Below are 20,734 nucleotides of genomic sequence, written 5' to 3' on the forward strand. Positions count from 1 at the left end.
TCCAATGGACAGAGGAGCCACGGTCCACAGGGTTGCAAAGAGTTGGACATGACTGAGCAACTAACACTTTCATTTTAATGCAAAAGCTAAATAGAAGCGATATTTAAAAGGAACCAGTCTGAAAAATAGCACCACAATATTCAGGCATCACCCTCACTCCCCACTCTGACCCTACCCCTCTCCATCATCAGATCAGAGAGGCTATCAAGTCTACAAGAGCAGAAGTATAAGTGTTTTGTTCACACCAAATTCTCAGTGCCTAAGAATGCCCTTGATACATAGTGGGTGGTTAACAAATATCATATTAATAAATGAATAATGATAATAGTTACCACTTTTTAAGTACTTCTATGTGCCAGGCACTGAACCAGCCATATTACTTACACCCCCTCCCTTACTCTTCCTGCTGGCCCAAGCAGGCAGGATTAGTAGCCCCATTTTATAGACGAGGAAACAGACCAATGTTTATTACACGTAGCAAGTAGGAGAATTGAGATTTGAACCCAAGATGCTCTCATTTCAAAGTTCCAGCTCTATATTAAATGTTACTGTACTGTGCTTTATTTTTTGGGGCTCCAAAATCACTGCAGATGGTGATTGCAGCCATGAAATTAAAAGATGCTTGCTCTTTGGAAGAAAAGCCATGACAAACCTAGACAGCACATTAAAAAGCAGATATTACTCTGCCAACAAAGGTCCGTCTAGTCAAAGCTATGGTTTTTTCCAGGAGTCATGTATGGATGTGAGAGTTGGACCATAAAGAAGGCTGAGCACTAAAGAATTGATGCTTTTGAACTGTGGTGTTGGAGAAGACTCTTGAGAGTCGCTTGGACAGAAAGGAGATCAAACCAGTCCAATTCTGATGAAAATCAATCCTGAGTATCCAGTGGAGGGACTGATGCTGAGGCTGAAGCTCCAATACTTTGGCCAACTGATGGAGAGCCAAAGTAGCTGACTCCTTGGAAAAGACCCTGATGTTGGGAAAGATTGAGGGCAGGAGGAGAAGGGGACGGCAGAGGATGAGATGGTTGGATGGCATCACTGACTCAATGGACATGAGTTTGAGCATGCTCCAGGAGATAGTGAAAGACAAGGAAGCCTGGCGTGCTGCAGGCCACGGGGTGGCAAAGAGTCAGACACGACTGAGCGACTGAACGACAACATAACACTGCTACCCTACTGACCATCAACAATCATCTTGTGAAAACATACTAATGTTTAAAATTACGTAATGTTAGTTTCTGTTGAAACCATGCCATTCCATTTTATTGAAACTGACACTAGTCCACTAAGAAGTGACCAGTTGCTAAGGAACTGCTATCAACACCTCTAACACAGGCACCTAAAAAGTAGCTGAGGAATATGATCACTGGTGACTAGAACTTAAAGCAAGATGCCAACTATATTTTAATGAAGATTCTTTATACTATTCGGATGTGCAAAATAACATGAATCTATTACAATCTTAAAGTAGAAAAAGGAAATGGATACAATTAATTTTAGCCTAGGAGTAACTTATGTCTGGAGAAGGCAGTGGCAACCCACTCCAGTACTCTTGCCTGGAAAATCCCATGGACGGAGGAGCCTGGTGGGCTGCAGTCCATGGGGTCACTAAGAGTCGGACATGACTGAGCGACCTGACTTTCACTTTTCACTTTCATGCATTGGAGAAGGAAATGGCAAGCCACTCCAGTGTTCTTGCCTGGAGAATCCCAGGGACGGGGGAGCCTGGTGGGCTGCCGTCTATGGGGTTGCACAGAGTCAGACACGACTGAAGCAACTTAGCAGCAGCAGCAACTTATGTCTAAATTTGCTGCTACAATCAAAGACACATTTCATAGTGCTTAGAACAAGGATGGCACAGATTTTGAAGACTGCTATGTTTATTTATACTGACAACATATTATGTATGTTAAACTTCAGAAGCTACACTATGGCAAAAGAAACAAAGAGGAGCACCTGGTGAATCCTGCTGTATAGCCTATAGATGACAAGTAGCTGGGATGTGGAGAGGGTGCCTAATGTCAGCATAGGCAAATACCACTCTCAACCAAAAAATCATTATCATCATAAGGGAGGCAACAAAGCTGCATACTTATCTGGGAAGCAACATCCCCTTGAAAAAAAAAAAAACAGTCATTTAAATGAGTAACCAAGCAGGGTGTCTCACATACAGCCTATATGTATATTTGTGTTTTAGCTACTTTTCTTTCTCCCCTCATCAGCATCTGTAACCTTGTGGAGACAGTGGCATTTAAAAAAAAAAAAACACAGCAGGTGGTTAATAAATAGAAGCAGTTGAAAGGAATTTAAGCTAAAGCTTCATAGGATGGTAAAGCGCTACCGCTTCAGCTTGAGAATGAGTCCACGTTAGAACAGCTGGAAACAGCCTCATTTAACCAGCCAGAATTCTTTCCAAAAAAGATTTAACAACCTGTAGAAGCACCCTTAGATTTGTAAAGTGTAGCTGGTCATAAGCGTCATTAGAAAGAGTTTTCAAATCCAATATTAATTCCTAAGACTGAAAACAATCATTTTAACTCAACATAGATGATCATGTCAAAGTACAAGGCGCAATACAGAAGAAGCCCATTTACTTTAATCACCCAATATTGTGAACACACAATCTCGGGACCTGCAGTCACAAATTGTCTTGCGCCCTAAGTCCTGTGCTCAGTTCAGTTCAGTTGCGCAGTCATGTCCGACTCTTTGCAACCCCATGGGCTGCAGCACGCCAGGCTTCCTTGTCCATCATGAACTCCCAGAGCTCACTCAAACTCATGTCCATTGAGTCGGTGACGTCATCCAACCATCTCATCCTCTGTCATCCCCTTCTCCTCACCCCTTCAATCTTTCCCAGCATCAGGGTCTTTTCTAATGAGTCAGCTCTTCACATCAAGTGGCCAAACTATGGGAGTTTCAGTTTCAGCATCAGTTCGTCCAGTGAAATTCAGGCCCGATTTCCTTTAGAATGGATTGGTTTAATCTCCTTGCAGTCCAAGGGACTCTCAAGAGTCTTCTCCAACACCACAGTTCAAAAGCATCAATTCTTCAGTGCTCAGCTTTCTTTATAGTCCAACTCACACATCCATACGTGACTCCTGGAAAAACCATGGCTTTGACTAGATGGATTGAATAGATACATAGAATTTCCAAGATCTAAAATTTACCATATTTTCATGGAGAGTGGGAATACGTCTTTTAATATCTAAACTACCTAGTTTCCAGCACCTCATTTTCTGACCTCATTTTCATTTACTGACCTCTAAAAGCCCCAGACAGTATCTGCTCAGTTACGGCTCCAAATCAGCCACGAGTCTGGGGAACTTGGAGCTGCTACATTTTGAAATTAAGCCTGCAAGTACAAATGTGGTCCCGCAAATCAAGCTCTTGCTCTGCCTACTCCAGTCCTGGTGCCATTACTCCCCCTTGGTCCCTAGATGCAGCTGTCTCCTCCTTTAAAAGTCTAGGAAGGAAGGGATGAGAGTTCCCTCTAATAGGTACTGCTGCCTTTCTGCCACGGGCCAGCAGAGTGGCTGCTTTTCCATCAGCTGGTTATGTGCATCCTCAAGAGGTATGTTAATTTACAATTGAGCACCAGGCCCACCCTAACTATAAAGGGACCACCCCACAGTATATTAAAAGGTTCACATCAATGTATGCAATTTAAATGCACATGCATATAATTAACTAGACACATTACCAGTGTGAGCTGCTAATTTGGAATGAGACACAAAAGACTGGAGTATGTGCAGAGGAAAAAAAAAAAAACCTTTAAAATGACTACATAATGAAAACTGCTTCATGCTGTGTCTCCTGTTTTCATGTAAACTTAATACAACTGTAAATATATTTTAATGAACAGTAGAAAGAGGCAATTACAGAGAGCAAAGGAGGGCAGCACCACAGTGAAACATCATCAGAATGGCTCTTGGCCTTCACATTAAAAGTGCTGCCTGAAGACAGGGGGTGAATTATGACTTCATAATTTCCGGGGGGAAAATGTTTATTACACACACACCTATTTGCCAACTTGCTGGCAGTGAAAATAAAACACTAGCGTGAAAGCAGGGGGAAATTCTAGCTAACAAACAGAGAAGAGAGGAGATCTGAGCTTGATGTTTTGGGCACCACCACCAACAACAAAACGAATCACAGGGAATCCACCACACAACAGTGTCAATCAGCCATAAATATACATTTGTCCCCTCCCTCTCTGAACCTCTCTTCCACCTCTGCCCCTCATCCCGCCCCTCTAGGGTGTCACAGAGCACTAGGCTGAACTCCCTTGTGTTATCAGCAACTTCCTGTTAGCTATCTATTTTACATATGGTAACGCCCATGTTTCAGTGTCCCTCTCTCAATTCACCCTAACCCTAAAGAAAAGTGAAAGTGTTAGTCACTTAGTCCTGTCTGACTCTTGGCAACCCCACAGACTGTGGCCCACCAAGCTTCTCTGTCCATGGAATTCTCTAGGCAAGAATACTAGAGTGGGTAACCATTCCTTTTTCCAGGGAATCTTAACGCAGGGATCGAACCTGGGTCTCCTGCGTTGCAGGCAGATTCTTTACCAGCTGAGCCACCAGGAAGCCCTAATACAACAATGTAAAGCAATTATCTTCCAATTAAAAATAAACTGAATATAAAATAAAGAGAAATGTAACACATAAAACTTAAAGAAATAGAAAAACTTGAGTTCTTTATTAAATTTAGAACCATGAGGAAATTGAGGAAATTAAACAGTTTAACAGGGCTCAAGGTAAAAGAAGGTGGTCTAAGACACTGTGTAAAACACTAATTTTTGCTATAACCCCTCCAGCTGGACTCAATCCTAGCACTCCTTTTCACATTTTTTCTCTTTATATAATTTTATATGTGACAGAATAAAGAAACACATTTTTAAATTAATGAAATTAACCAATCTAAATGGAACAAAATAGTTTTTCCAAACAGTAAAAATAAATTATTTTTACAAGTTGAAAAAGTAGTGACCCTAAGTAATCAATGGAAAATATTCTTGGAGCCAAACTGAGGTTTACAACCCAGGAAGCAGTCTCTGAGAACTGCTTGGGAACGGTAGGTGGGGAGGTCAGTACATACGTGCTTTTGCTGCAGGGAGTGTGTGCAACCAAGCACACAACTCAGGACAAGGTTGCTGGTAGTCGTGAGGAACAGACATCTTAGTTAATGCTGTAAATGCTTTTCTAAGTATGGGAGGATACAAGAAACTGAGTCATAAAGTTCCCTCCTCCCCAAAATGTCTATCTGAGGGCCAGTTGTGCCAGTTTTCCCAGAGCACAAGGGGCCTTCACCTAGGGTCCTGACTTCGCAGGGTCTTGACCCTTCACAAGGGTCCTGACCTTCGCCCTGAATTCCTGGGGTCCTGACTTCGCAAGGGTCCAGACCCTTCACAAGGGTCCTGACCTTCGCCTTGAATTCCTGGGGGCCTGACTTCGTAAGGGTCCCGACCATTCACAAGGGTCCTGACCTTCGCCCTGAATTCCTTTCAGGGTGTACTGCAGGGGAATGACTGCAATGGCCAATGACTTGAATCCCATAGAACTGGATGGTGGGCAATATTCTTTATTTTACAAGCCCTTCTCTTTCAGTCCTAATTTGCACCAAGGTTTGGGAGGCATTCTGTGACCGGTTTGTCCCAGGATGCTCAGAATGCTCATTCCCAGATCAGGAAAACATTTTCTTGATAACAAGAAACATTTTCTTGAAAACATTTTCTCAATGTGCTATTCCTGGGCCTCACCCTGCAACCCACAGCCCAGAGCCTCTGGCCCATCTGTCTTCCTAGTCTGTTACAGTCCAGGAAACGGTTTTCTCTTGTCGCTTCTTCCCATATCTAGAGTGACACTATTACAATCATTGATCTTACAGGTCTATATATTTGATGAATGGTCTCAAGTTGCCTAATCATCATTAGTTTTATCTGAGGCTCAGGCACATATCTGGAAGGGTAATGAACAATTACCTTGTAAAACAGGCGGAACACAAATAATATTGCTAGTGACATAGATAAGGTTCTTAAGTATTTCAGGATTTCCATTAGGTATAGCCCCAGCATCTCCTAGACTGTCTGACCATCAGTTCTATACCAATCTCTGTCTTTAAGGGAAATGATATATTGGCATTGGACATAAAGTTCACCAAAGATGTCTGCAGGTACATGGTGGGTTGTGAGTCATCGTGAGCCCTGACGGGACTGAGAAAGGAAAGTTATTTTCTAAAGAAGTACATGACAGCTGCCAGAAGAAGAAAAACTGGTCTTTATCCCTGACCAGGTATTTTAATCCCAATTGCAACTGGGGAGGTCTGATTAATACACAAAGCAGGTACACAATGCACACTAGAGTGGAGGGGGGAAACCAAAGGGCAGAGAAAACAAACAATTGTTTACATTTTCCTTCTCTTGCCTTAAAAGGTGGATTTTTAATCTCATCATGGTATTAAATATCCTCTTCACTTTATCTTCTTTCAGTGTGTATTCTCAAAATGATTTCCTCAGAGTGTGAATAAGTTCTTGATATTCTTACACATTAAAAACCACTGCTGGTATCATAACCAAAAATATATGTGAAAGTTTGGGAATCTTCATTTAAGTGCTGTCTATATCTTGGAGCAACTGAAGAATAGATCTGCAACTGAAAAATGAGTGTGATAAATTCCATGACTCAGACAATGTAGAAAAACAATGCAAGGCTTTTGCCACTGATAGATTTTTGTTATCAGAATTATAATTCAGGTGGGAGGATAAGAAGCTAAGCAGTTGGAAAATTTCTGCTGACTGTCTGAGCCTGAGGGGCGTCAGGGGTAGGGTGTAGGGGATGTTTCTGTGAAGCAACTGAAAAGTTCAGCTGTGAGCTCTAACGCGCTAAATGGTAGTGTTAGTCGCTCAGCCATGTCCGATTCTTTTCGACCCCACGGACTGTAGCCCACCAGGCTCTTCTGACCATGGGATTCTCCAGGTAAAAATACTGGAGTGGGTTGCCATTCCCTTCTCCAGGGGATCTTCCCAACTCAGGGGTCAAACCGGGGGTTTCCTGCATTGCAGGCAGATTCTTTACCATCTGAGTCACCAGGGAAGCCAAAAAGATGCATGGATTTTGCCGAATATTGGGGGATAAAAAGTCTACCTCATTTTTAAATGGAGAATAAGGCTAGACTGTGAAAGCCAAAGTCACTGAACAGTTTATTTAAAGTACATTTCCTAGCTTGCATATTGAACAGATCCTACATTTATGAAGTGAAAAAAATCCTACTTTTAAATGCTAGATGAACCCTTTGAGCTGGTTAAAAGCATCAATTATTGTTCATGATATATGTCCATGATAAAAGCATCAATTATTGTCCAATATATATGATATGATATATTGTCCAATATATTACTGTCCATGTTAGAAAGTCAATTATAACTAACCTGTAGATTCACAGGGAATATGGGCTGCAAGACAGATTTTAAAAGTCCATTTGAAATGATGTGGGTATAATGCTGTTAAGAATTCTAATTACTCAGTGGTGCAACTCAATGGCAAAACACAGTGGCCTGCCTGCTTGAGATGAGTCAACCGGTATGACTCATTCATGTCTCCAACTCCTGATACTGATGCCTTTCCAATCTGACTCAGTATTTGCATGCAATTTATATTCATAGAATTATGAAAGTTTAGAGCACAGAGGAATTCTGTAAATGATCTAGTGTCAGTCCCTTGCTACAGTGAAAAAATCAAGGCAGCCCAAATGGAATAAATAATTTACCAACAGAATCTAGATAGTTCATTACAATAATTTTAGCAAACAAACAAAAAAATACTGCAGCAATTACTTTTCTCAAAATGGCTGTTTTCACTTTCACATACCTTTTTCTTTGAATTTTTTTCCCCAACCTGGAAGTCTTTTGGAAAATATATTTTATAAACTTAATTTCAAAATAGTACATTTAAGGATATTAATATTTTAAAAGAGTCAAAATAATATGTTTCTTTTGATATTCCCTGAACATGAAAATGGTGAACCAAGCTTCGTTCATTTTATATAATTTTTCTTAATAATTAAAGCCATGATAACATTTCAGTGCTTTTTTTCACTCATTCTCTTGAATTACGGTGAAGCTAAAGCAGATTTTAAAAGCTTACATACCCTCTAGCTATTTTCACTAATTCTAATTCAAAGGTAAATATCGCTCATTTCACAAGAAATATTTTTAAAACATAAAAACCAGAATACGTGATTTGCTGAACAAGATTCAGAAAAAGCTGTCACAGAATAATCTTTTAATCCCCAGGATTTTATTTACAAAAATTTACTAAAGAGCAAAATCTGGAATGTTGATGTCACAGGGTATTAACTGTGATTTGCTGACTCCATTTTTCCGTACACCCAGTCATGTGAGCTGGCTTCCTATGTGATACGCCCCTTTCCTCAAATAACTTAAGCCTATTAACAAATGCTCTGATGTTATTTGGTCCAGGGAGATTTCCACTAATTGCCCTGTGTTTTTAACAGTTCCAAATACATATTACAATTGTTTATTATAAAAGTGGCTAGAAAGCAGCTGCTGCATGCCTTGAATCAGCCTGATGACTATTAGGGCACGCAGAGAAAGGTCTATCAGTCTCTGTGACTATGCAGGGGCAGGAGCAAGAGCGGTCCCTTTCCAAATGCAAAGCAGGACACCGGTCATTCTGGTCTGCTAAATACGCAACAGTGATTCCGGCTAGAGGTGCAAAATATGAGGCTGAAAATGCACGGCTATTTTCAAAGATCACTGATCTTCATGAACTCTCAGAGGATAAAATGAAAGGGAAGATCTTACCACAATTATGCTGTAAGCTTCTGGGGGCGGAAAATATACCTGTTTATCTGAGAACATCCTCCAGCACCTGCTGCAGTGTTGGCATATAACAGACATTTAATAGATGTTTATTGATTGTTCATGACATGATATTAAGATTCACCGCAGTGATTAAAATAGATTCTAAAACTGCAACAGTTACTTGAATAAATGGGAGGCAGTGTGGTAAAACAGAAATAACTCTGGATTTGGAACCAGACAACCCAGGGTTCAGTCCTGGTGTGACTCCAGCCAGCCGTGTGACCTTGCGCAAGTCACTGACTCTTTGAGCTTCAGACTCCTCATCTCTGAAGCAGGGTAATACCTCCTTGAAGAGACACTTAGCCAAAATTTTCGTTTTCATTTTAAATGGTGTATACAGGCCATCTAGCACAGCATATGGGATAAGAGGACTCAACGAACAGATCCATGGTACTCTTTGGGTTGAATCATGAACTTAAAAAAATAAACATCAGGGTATCCATCATCTCGGTTTCAGTCTTTCTCTACAAGCTGTCTTCACCTTGACACGTTATCTCTGACAATGAGCATATATTCATTAAGTCAGTGACAAAGACTGATGGCTGTGCCACAGCAGACTGAAGAACTGTGAAAATCGAACCATGATAACCATGAGCTGAAAAGGAACAACTCTTTCCTAAAAAAGAAATATTCTGCCTATTTATTAATCAGCTGTAAAATATTTGCAAAGATGCACTTTGTACTAACAAAAAATACATTTTCTACACCCCTTTGTACTATGAACCCATCCATCCCTTACCAGTAATTTCCAGTGGACGCTGGCATATTGCATCCGAACAGTAACATATGATGGACAGTATCCATGCTGGCACGGGGTTTGAAGTCAACTGTTAAGAGAAAATGATACATGATCTTGAATATAAGTTATACTTCTGTGTACAAGTATCACAAGAGACCCCAGCATTCAATATTTTGAAAAGCTGTCTAATACAAATGTTTTGATGCTCTTATGAATTATTTATTCCTTAAGATGACCATGATTTGATCATTTAATCTAGTAGGATAGTAAACTATTAGTTAGCAAAAGAGAAAACAAGATGCTGAAACTACATATATACCCACACGCACTTATTAAAGCTCTCTTTTAAAGTGATGAGAGATCATGTGGGTACAAGATGAAAGCTCCAGGCTACCTATTCACAGTATATTTCCTTGCAGATTTTGGCCAAATTCTGAGTACCATTCAACGCTGCACACACTGCACTGAAACAGTGAGCGGTCAAAGCATCAGCAGAAGGATCCACAACACAAATTTATTACCATCTTAGAATAACAATAGTCACCAGATTGTGACATGGAGAAACAAGTTACTAGAAAAGAAAAGTGGCAAAATGTATCTTTCCAAAAATACAGAATAACAATGTCCAGAATGAACACCGTGCACTTGTTAAAGCATTGGGTTTTTTTTTTTTTTTTTTTTGGGTGAGTCAAGTGAGTTTTCTTTCTTTTTTTATTATTATTATTTTTCTTTCTTTATTTTTTTTACTTTACAATTCTGTATTGGAACGCATGTACACCCGTGGTGGATTCATGTCAATGTATGCCAAAAGCATTGCGTTTTGAAAATGACACAGTGCTGTGTCTCATCCTGTCCCGAGAACAGCGGTTGAAGGCCATTAAAATAGACAAGTCAGCTCAGAGCTAAAACAGAGAAATCAGGGATAAGTTATTTAGTATGATCAGTGCCCAGCATGAGCTCTTTCCTGGGTTGGGGCTGGCTTATCCCCTTTCATCCACATTCCAAATGCTACCCTAGTGGGCAGTTCTCAAGTCATCTTTACAGATACAAATGCTAAACAGTCTTGGGCGTGCGCAAAGCTGCATCTTAGCTCTTTTTCTCTACCTTACGGAATTGATGAAATACCACTTACTGCAGAGCCATGTATCTGAGACATGTATATTTATAAAATAAGAGTTGCTCTACATCAACGAGAGCACAGGGTGCTTGGTCAGGAAGCACAAGGTGCCCACCATAAGCCACCTCGACTCGCAACTTCCATGGGAAATACAGAGCCTTTCATTTACTGCCCTGAAAACAAGAATTTAAAGTCTAAAAATCACATCTTGAGTGGCACCCCACTCCAGTACTCTTGCTTGGGAAATCCCATGGACAGAGGAGCCTGGTGGGCTACAGTCCATGGGGTCGCTAAGAGTCGGAGACGACTGATCTACCTCACTTTGACTTTTCACTTTCATGCATTGGAGAAGGAAATGGCAACCCACTCCAGTGTTCTTGCCTGGAGAATCCCAGGGACAGGGGAGCCTGGTGGGCTGCCGTCTATGGGGTCGCACAGAGTCGGACACGACTGAAGCAATTTAGTAGTAGTAGTAGTATCTAAAAAGACAACCAAGAGAGGACAGCAGAGAGATGGACTTGATGTAACCTGAGGCTGCGTTTCCTATTACCAAAGAATGCCGCGAGCCTAGGAAACTGAGTATACTGCGGAAGGAAAGAAGCAATTAGAAATTACAACAGTTCACACAAACCGCAGAAAATCATACCACCACCAAGCCTAAATTAACAAGAGAAACGGAAGCGGGATTCCACCTCCGTAGGCTCACTCTCAAGCTGACTGCAGGGTTTCCTTCCTCCCTTCCAGAATTCTCCCAGGGGATCAGTCCTCGAAGGAGGCAAATTTTAAAAACCCTGGGGAATACCTGGCCTTTGTCTTTTACTCATCTTACACTTATTTTGGTATATGATGCAATTTGTTATTTTACATTAATTTTTGTCAAATGATTTCTATCATTCTCTGTGTTACTATAACTTTTTAGTCTGACTAAACCTACCTCTCACTGTTTTTTTTTTTTTTCAATATCTATCCCTATATGCCAGTCTATGATGGGTTGTCAAACAAGAGCCTGACCGCTCTGCTTTTTCAGAATCGATGTAGATGATGACATGGTTCCCAGTCCCCTTAGATTCTTTGGTTATGGCTGGATTATATGAATAGCTTTTCTTATGACTAAGTCATTCTGGGAATTTTGGTGATAAACCAACACAGCCACATGCACTTTATCAAGGATTATACTGTTAAGTCAAAGTGTGAGTTCGAGGTCTCAGCTAAAAATTCAAGTGGAATGATCCAGTAGAAGATTGGAATTACACGTCTCTTATTCAATGAAGAGGTCAGAGAATTACATATTTGGAAACCACTCAAAAACTGAGCCCTGAAGCCATGGGGATAGACAAAACCACCAGAGGTGACAGCAGGAACCACAAAAAAGGCCCAGGATAGTTTAAGGGAAAGATCTGAGCTTTTAGGAGCTGTGTAGGAGACCCTAACTGTGTTTTTTCTTCTATTAATGCAGTGTATGTACTGTTGTGAAACAAAGTGAAAACCTTTTTGGAAGAAGAGTGGGCTCTCTTTAAATTTATAAAATTAAATATTAAGCAAAAGATTCAGGTAGGGACAGAGAGGAGACTTGCTGGGAGAAGAATAGATCACGAAGACAGCAACACATAGTCCCTGTGGCTTTTCATTAGCAAGGAAAGCCAGTTTTGTGAGGGCCCCTGCTTATGAAGAGGATCTTCTCACTGTCCTTTGTACAGGGCAAACGTTATTCAAAGTACAACTTCTCGAGCCATTTTCTAATTTTTTTTTCTTCTCTGACATACTATTTTCAGAACCACTCATTTGTTCCACACTGAACTCTTCCTAGATATGTGTTTGATTGCAGTTTCTATAATGAGAAACAAATTAATATCTTTAAGTGCTAGTAAAAGAAAATCCCTCAGAGTTTCCTCTCATAAAAACTGATTCTCACTGACTTATCATTGAAAAAGCAAGAGAGTTCCAGAAAAACATCTATTTCTGCTTTATTGACTATGCCAAAGCCTTTGACTGTGTGGATCACAATAAACTGTGGAAAGTTCTGAAAGGAATGGGAATACCAGACCACCTGACCTGCCTCTTGAGAAACCTGTATGCAGGTCAGGAAGCAACAGCTAGAACTGGACATGGAACAACAGACTGGTTCCAAATAGGAAAAGGTGTACATCAAGGCTGTATATTGTCACCCTGCTTATTTAACTTCTATGCAGAGTACATCATGAGAAACGCTGGGCTGGAAGAAGCACAAGCTGGAATCAAGATTGCCCGGAGAAATATCAATCACCTCAGATATGCAGATAACACCACCCTTATGGCAGAAAGTGAAGAGGAACTAAAAAGCTTCTTGATGAAAGTGAAAATGGAGAGTGAAAAAGTTGGCTTAAAGCTCAACATTCAGAAAACGAAGATCATGGCATCTGGTCCCATCACTTCATGGGAAATAGATGTGGAAACAGTGTCAGACTTTATTTTTTTGGGCTCCAAAATCACTGCAGATGGTGATTGTAGCCATGAAATTAAAAGACACTTACTCCTTGGAAGGAAAGCTATGATCAACCTAGATAGCATATTGAAAAGCAGAGACATTACTTTGCCAACTAAGGTCCATCTAGTCAAGGCTATGGTTTTTCCTGTGGTCATGTATGGATGTGAGAGTTGGACTGTAAAGAAAGTTGAGCACCAAAGAATTGATGCTTTTGAACTGTGGTGTTGGAGAAGACTCTTGAGAGTCCCTTCGACTGCAAGGAGATCCAACCAGTCCATTCTGAAGGAGATCAGCCCTGGGATTTCTTTGGAAGGAATGATGCTGAAGCTGAAACTCCAGCTTTGGCCACCTCACGCGAAGAGTTGACTCACTGGAAAAGACTCTGATGCTGGGAGGGATTGGGGGCAGGAGGAGAAGGGGACGACAGAGGATGAGATGGCTGGATGGCATCACTGACTCGATAGATGTGAGTCTGAGTGAACTCCGGGAGTTGGTGATGGACAGGCAGGCCTGAAGTGCTGCGATTCATGGGGTCGCAAAGAGTCGGACACGACTGAGCGACTGAACTGAACTGAAAAGAAAATCCCTCAGAGTTTCCTCTCATAAAAACTGATTCTCACTGACTTATACATTCTCCAGAAACTCAGGTACTAATTTAAATGCTAAGAAAATTATTGGTACAGAGTGGAAACAAACAACTAGCCATCTTCCTCATCTCCTGAAGAAAGAATATACTGTGAAACTATTCATATAATTAAAACTCAAAGCAAAACTCACTCCAAGTTGAAACACATGTCCAGCAAAAGGAAACATGTCCAACTGTAAATCTAAATCAAACAGTAGGTTCCATAAAACAGAGCAAAAATAAGGCAAGAGTTGGACGATTTCATTGAAGGGCCTGCTGGAAGCACTGGGCAGAGGTCAACTGAGGAAAGATCAGGCTTGACAGGTCCATTTCCCGGGTTTGTCCCACTCCTACTTATTAGTCCTGACTTTGCAAGAGAAGACCCTCCAACCTGAGGGAATAAGAATAAGGTCCACGAGCAAAGGATATACAGACAACTATGCTAGAGATTTTAACACTGCACAAAATAAGACTATGGAAAAACAGTTTAAAATCACATCTTAAATTCCCCCTTCTTTCTTTTTCTCCGAACATACACGGAAAGAAATAAAGGCTCCAAGGGAAAGAGAGGTAGAGGATAATAATGAAAACAACTGCACCTTTAAGTGTGCGATTCTGACAGGCAGAATAAACAAAGGCGGCCCTGAGATGGTGACAAAAAGGCAAAAACACAGCCTTGTGCGAATGCAAGGGAAGATTAGACCCAATAAGATTAAAAGTGCCACTGACTCTTCTAAACTCAGTAATAAGATGACAGCGCCTTAAGTGGAAGTGGTTCTTCAGTCCCAGTGGGTGTGAGCAGTTCAAACTGCCTGATGGATAAGACCAGGGAAAATTTTACAGGCAAGGAAGTGTCAGTAAGGGCTAGAAAACAAATACGTTCAAAGGCCTGAGACTCCAGAAATAGTGACTCAAGAACATTAATTAAAGGAAATGTGATGATGCTGTAAAGTGCATAGGCTGGAGGATTTCCGGGAGAATAGTGCCATCTGAAATGAAAAGACTTGAAAGTACATGTGTGGGCATCCCGAGCAGAGAGAGAACGAGGCCTGCTTTCTGGAGTTCTAAGCAAAATCTGTTCTAATTGCATGAGCTCGTTCAGGATGTATGACCTCTTTTAGCTCACATCAGACTACAATCAGGGCCATGACATTTTCTAAAAATGTGATCTAGGAGAGTATTTCATCTAGTATTTGGCTTCCTCTCCATTTTTCCTTTCCAAAGAGGATATCCAGGTCTGCATGTCAAATTCTGATGTATCTGCCAGACTCAGGATATGGAAATATTTCAAAGAACCCACATAGCCAAGTGAAGCAATATGCAATTTAGAAGATAACAATGTACACATATAACCTACTCCCAAATGCCACCAGAAATGGGAGCAAAGGAAGGCAGTAAAGAAATACTATCGGTCAGTCAACCAGTTCAGCTCAGTCGCTCAGTTGTGTCAGACTCTTTGAGACTCCATGGATTGTAGCACGCCAGGCCTCCCTGTCCATCACCAACTCCTGGAGTTTACTCAAACTCATGTCCATTGAATCAGTGATGCCATCCAACCATCTCATCCTCTGTCATCCCCTTCTCCTCCTGCCTTCATCTTTTCCAGCATCAGGGTCACTTCCATTGAGTCAGTTCTTCACATCAAGTGGCCAAAGTAGTGGAGTTTCAGCTTCATCATCTGCCTTTCCAATGAACATTCAGGACTGATTTCCTTTAGGATGGACTGGTTTGATCTCTTTGAAGTTCACGGGACTCTACTTATCCATGTCTAAGAAATGCTATAGACATGGATAATTAACCTGTCATATAAAGAAGAACTGACTTTCAAATGCAAGTCTGAATCTCCAGAGATTAGGCATTCCTGAATTATTGCCTGTATATATCGTCGGAGAAGACTGTTAACTTTGTTTCTTTTTTTCTCCCAGTGGAATCATATTATACACAGTAAACAGCTTATTTCACATACTGTGGATATTTCTACATGCTATTAGGCAATTTTCGTCAACAGTACTTTTCAGCTAGTGCTATGCTTTAGAATTACCCTATGGAGCTGATTTAAAATACAGGTGCTCATGGTCAACCCTAGATCAGCTCTGCCTCTTAGCCCATCAGTATCTTATCTGAATCTACAGAGGCTGTTCCAGGCAAGTGCATCTTTGCAAAATTTCACAGGTGAATGAGAGGTGATCCTGACAGCAGTTACCACTCTTAGTGGCTGACTATGTTCTATTATGTGAGCATCCTCAAGAGTTTAACTTATTTTAGTTAACTTGGATTATCTAGCTCTTTCAAATGTACAGGGTAAACAGTAAAAACAAGATTTCTTTTAAAACAAATTTATAAAACCATTTGAAGGCAAAAATCAGTTGACCCTTTAGAATTGTTTTATTAAATCAGATCACTGATTTAATCACTGAGATCACTGGAACGCTATATTACATCAGACAAAATTAGCTGTATCACCTAAATTCATTTTAGGGCACAGGTCTGAAGCAAGCATACAAATGGGGCCCCTGGTGATTCACATCTGTGATAGAGTCAGTTTTCTAATAATCCTACTGCTTTCAAGCCATTTTCAATATTGAGAAAAATAGGCATAAGGTTCAAGAAATAATAATGTATAAAAAGTTGTCATAATTAAAATTCCTGGCCCTTAATATCATTCTCATAAACATTTGCTTTCCCAAAAAAAAAAACAGATTATACTTCAAGAACCATTCATAGGAACTGAAGATAATGCAAAAATGGTAATTTAAGTGTAGGATATGATCAGCTTTAATGTTCATAATCTTGCAGTTGGGCGAGAAAGGTTCAAACAATTGTAAAGCTCACAGCAGCGGATTCCATTTGGCAGCTTGCTGAAAACCCACAGCAATGGCATATTATATTATCACCTGCCATCTTCCCGCAAACCATAAAGCAATTCTACACTAAAATAAAGACCTCTGCTTGAACATTTTTAATCAGAAAGTTTAATAGAAAAGTTGTCGTTAGCTCTCGCTAGCTTGGATCATGATGTACAATTCAGAAAGAATCCTTAATGTGTTTTATGAGGACTTTAAGCGACTGTTGCCAAATTAACCAAGAAATAAGACACCTGAGAGAGCCTATAAATCAAGTGCAAATTTCAAGCGAAACAATCCTTACCACCGAATAAAGGAATTTTAGCACCAAAAAGAATTAAACTTTTAGATGATATACCTTTTAAAAGGAAACTTTCTGATATATGCCAGAACCAACTAAACAATCAATAAATAGACTTTATTAGTCAGGCTATGCAAGATAAAACAGCATAAGCTACATTAAGCCCTGTTTTTGTAATGTCATCTCTATAACATCCCCCTATTGATTTCCCAGAAAAGCAAACCCACAGTCCCCTTATCGCCTTTCCAGAATCCTCCAGCGGTCTCCGACACTCCGCCATGATTCCAACAAGACAACCTCCAACATCCAGTCTGAGCTCTCACTGGCTGCCCTTCTTACCTACTAACCACATCCACTAACCCTGACTGAAGGCTTACCCTGCGGGCTTCACTGGTGGCTTAGACAGTAAAGAATCTCCTTGCAATGCAGAAGACCTGGGTTCGATCACTGGGTCGGGAAGATCCGCCAAAGATGGGAATGGCAACCCACTTCAGTGTTCTTGCCTGGGAAATCCTATGGACAGAGGAGCCTGGTGGGCAACAGTGCAGTTCAGTTCAGTTCAGTGGCTCAGCTGTGTCCTACTCTTTGCAACCCCATGGACCACAGCACGCCAGGCCTCCCTGTCCATCACCAACTCCCGGAGTTCACTCAAACTCATGTCCATCGAGTCGGTGATGCCATCCAGCCATCTCATCCTCTGTTGTCCCCTTCTCCTCCTACCTTCAATCTTTCCCAGCATCAGGGTCTTTTCCAATGAGTCAGTTCTTCGCATCAGGTGGCCAAAGTATTGGAGTTTCAGCTTCAGCATCAGTCCTTCCAAAATTTAGCGCTCATATGGTTGACAGCTAGAACATTCTCCTCACTCTGCAGATCCAAACAGACCATCTTCCCAGATCCACATCAAACCTTGCCATCTCTCTCATGAGATTTTTTTTTTTTATGACTGAAATAGTTCACATTGGTCTTTTCAGAGTTGGCCACTGAAATTGTCCCCACTGCAATAGCTGAAATGGCTACTTTGAACAACTGTCAAAATGCCAAGAAGCCACAGACACTGAAAGACGTTTTACACAGCAAACCTGATTCAACCCTGGGCTTTAAGAATTGGCCATCTTCCGGGGAGTGAGGAGGGGTGGCATTTTGACACCAAGGCATTAAAACAGCTTTGTCAACCTGTCATTTACTTTTTGGAGACCTCCAGATGCATTAAATTGAAGACATTTCTAGCTCAGTTTCATAAAATATAATGAAATGATTCCTACTCCTCCTAATTTTTTTTTGTATTACCTGACAAAACTCTGGAGGTTTGGGGGTTGTCATGTTGGAAATGCGGGTATTTGGGTAACCAGATGATAGAAGACATTCAAGAAATATGCTGAGACAGAGTATATATCAACAGTTTCTCGTTCATGATGAGGAGCAAGCGAATGAGATTTTATCCAGTCATCACAGACCTCCAGTACACTGCATCTTATTTGTGCTATTTCAGCTCTCTCCAAGTGGCCTGCACTAAGAAATTAGAATAGCTTCCGAGGGTGCCTGCTGGAAGGTACCCGATGGTCATGTGGAAGACAGAGACTAAATTATTCATGTTGGAGAAAACCCTAGGTGAAGAGAGAAGGGAGAGCATGTGTAGTCAACTAATTGGGAGCAGAAAGGTGACACAGTAATTGCATGGGGACGGACACTCACACACACACACCCTTCTATTCAATATTTATTGCTGTCAAGGCCATAAAATATGGGTAAATGAGCACTGCATCCTGCCAGACCTTGGTCTTTACCATCATACTATGTAGCTGACCCATAAACACGGTCAAAATTAGACAGTGCCTGCAGTTCTTGAAGTACCCCAATATCACCTTAACAAGTGCTTTGTTTAAGAAAGCTCCCATTTGGAAATATTCGAATCTAACTGTATAATTCTGCCGTGTTCTACATTCAACAGAAAAGCCCAAGAAAACGAAAAGCAATGCATCATTAGATGAATTTTTGTCTATTCCTAGATGCTTCTGTCTCATTTGTATAGTGCAATTTGATAGATAGGGACCTGCCATCATTCACTAAGGAAAAGACACATTTATTTACTGGTCATCCATGTGAGGGAAAGCAAGTGGATGAAGATGACAGTCAAATTTCTTGGCTGAGTGGGCTGCTGTCAGAGCCAATTCTTCTGAGTGTCTATAAAACACCTTTTAGACAGCATCACAGTTCAGTGGTCAAATGTAGATTTTCTCATACCCTCACCCATTCCAATGCTGTGGCTCTTTATTAAAAAACAAAAACAAAAGCAATGTTCTAGGGGAAGCAATGATTTTCTTAAAAATATAAAAATTCTACTTATCTTCATTTGAGTATTTTCTCAAACACCTACTTTTTTATTCATATTTAGTAATTCAATGTCAACATATAAACACACCAAGCATGTTGGATAGGCTTGTATGTACGTATTACTGGCATGTGCACATAAAATTCCATGACAACTGTGATGGTCTCCTCTCAAAATTAAGAAATATGTTTATTTACATGTTACATAATTAGTTGCATAAGCATAAAGCTAAAATTAAAAATTACTCAAATGTAATTTGGTGTTTTACCACTACCAGAAGAGTTTGTTATAGTCCTTATAAATAGTCTACCTTTGGGGAATTTCTTCAGAAATTTAAAAAGCAAGGGAGAAAGTCCTTTTCCTATGATGTAACATTTGTATTCTTGTCTCCTAGAATCCTGCCAAGCTGTGATTTCCTTGAATTTGTAACATACCACATCCCCAGGGCTAGCCCAATAACCAGATTTTAATAAATCCAGTACATAATAGGATTTTTAAAGATTTGCTGATTTATGAACAAATGGTTTTTCTTAAAAAGAAAAAAAACAATTATTCCCTTATATTCAAACAATTACAATTTAAGACAAAAGAGTAAACTGTCTGCTATTCAATATATTGCCTTAGAAAACGGGCAAACAGAACCCTTTTTTTAGTATCCACTCATGTAATAGGCAAGCAGTTTCTGAGTCCTTACCATGCCTGCTGGCTTTTAAATTTTTTTTAATTTATTTTTTAATTGGACTATAATTGCTTTATAATTAGGTGCTAGTTTCTGATTACAACACGAATCAGCTATATGTATACATATAAACCCTCCCTCTGGAGGCTCCCTCGCGCACACACCCCCATCCCACCCCTCTAGGTCATCGCAGAGCACTGGGTTGGGCTCCCTGTGTTGCAGGCAGCTCCCGCTGGCTGGCTGTTTTACACTTGGTCGTGCATATATGTCAAGGCTGCTCCCCCAGCTTGTCTCACCCTCTCCTCCCCCTACTGGGTCCACAAGTCCATTATCTATGTCTGTGTCTCTATTCCTGCCCTGCAGCATTCAAACATTTTTATAGCACAATGAAAACAAAATATAATATATATAATATAAAAATTAAATACAAAATATTATTTCATATTAAAATATTTTAAATATATAACATATAAAAATAAATTAAATATATAAATATAAAATATTTTTTAAAGCGTCTTAAAGGAACAAAGTTTTATAGGTCTTTACAAACCTTCATTTTTAACCACTTTAAACTTTCATTTAATCTTATGATAAGATGCCCTGAGACGCAGAATTTCAGACAACCCACAAAAAGGCCAAAGTTTCATTCATGGAAAAGCCTTGGTTACCCCACAGGTATTACCTTTCACTTTGGGCATTAGGATACATTATGTATAATTACCCTTCCAACATATAAGCCCTTTTCCTTCTGCA

The 20,734-nt window shown here is 40.3% G+C and overlaps 1 protein-coding gene across 13 annotated transcripts in view; it reads right to left on the reverse strand.

Annotated features, from left to right (window-relative positions):
* The window catches only part of PAM (peptidylglycine alpha-amidating monooxygenase), a 321,951-nt gene that overhangs the window by 110,831 nt on the left and 190,386 nt on the right, over positions 1-20,734 (reverse strand). For all 13 annotated transcript variants that reach the window (XM_040239733.1, XM_040239742.1, XM_040239741.1 and 10 more), the window contains one exon: positions 9,624-9,711. In XM_040239733.1, the coding sequence (XP_040095667.1) occupies positions 9,624-9,711 (88 nt within the window). The remainder of the gene's footprint in view (positions 1-9,623; positions 9,712-20,734) is intronic.

Source organism: Oryx dammah, unplaced genomic scaffold (genome assembly GCF_014754425.2).
Source record: "Oryx dammah isolate SB20612 unplaced genomic scaffold, SCBI_Odam_1.1 HiC_scaffold_5, whole genome shotgun sequence".
Taxonomy (NCBI): domain Eukaryota; kingdom Metazoa; phylum Chordata; class Mammalia; order Artiodactyla; family Bovidae; genus Oryx; species Oryx dammah.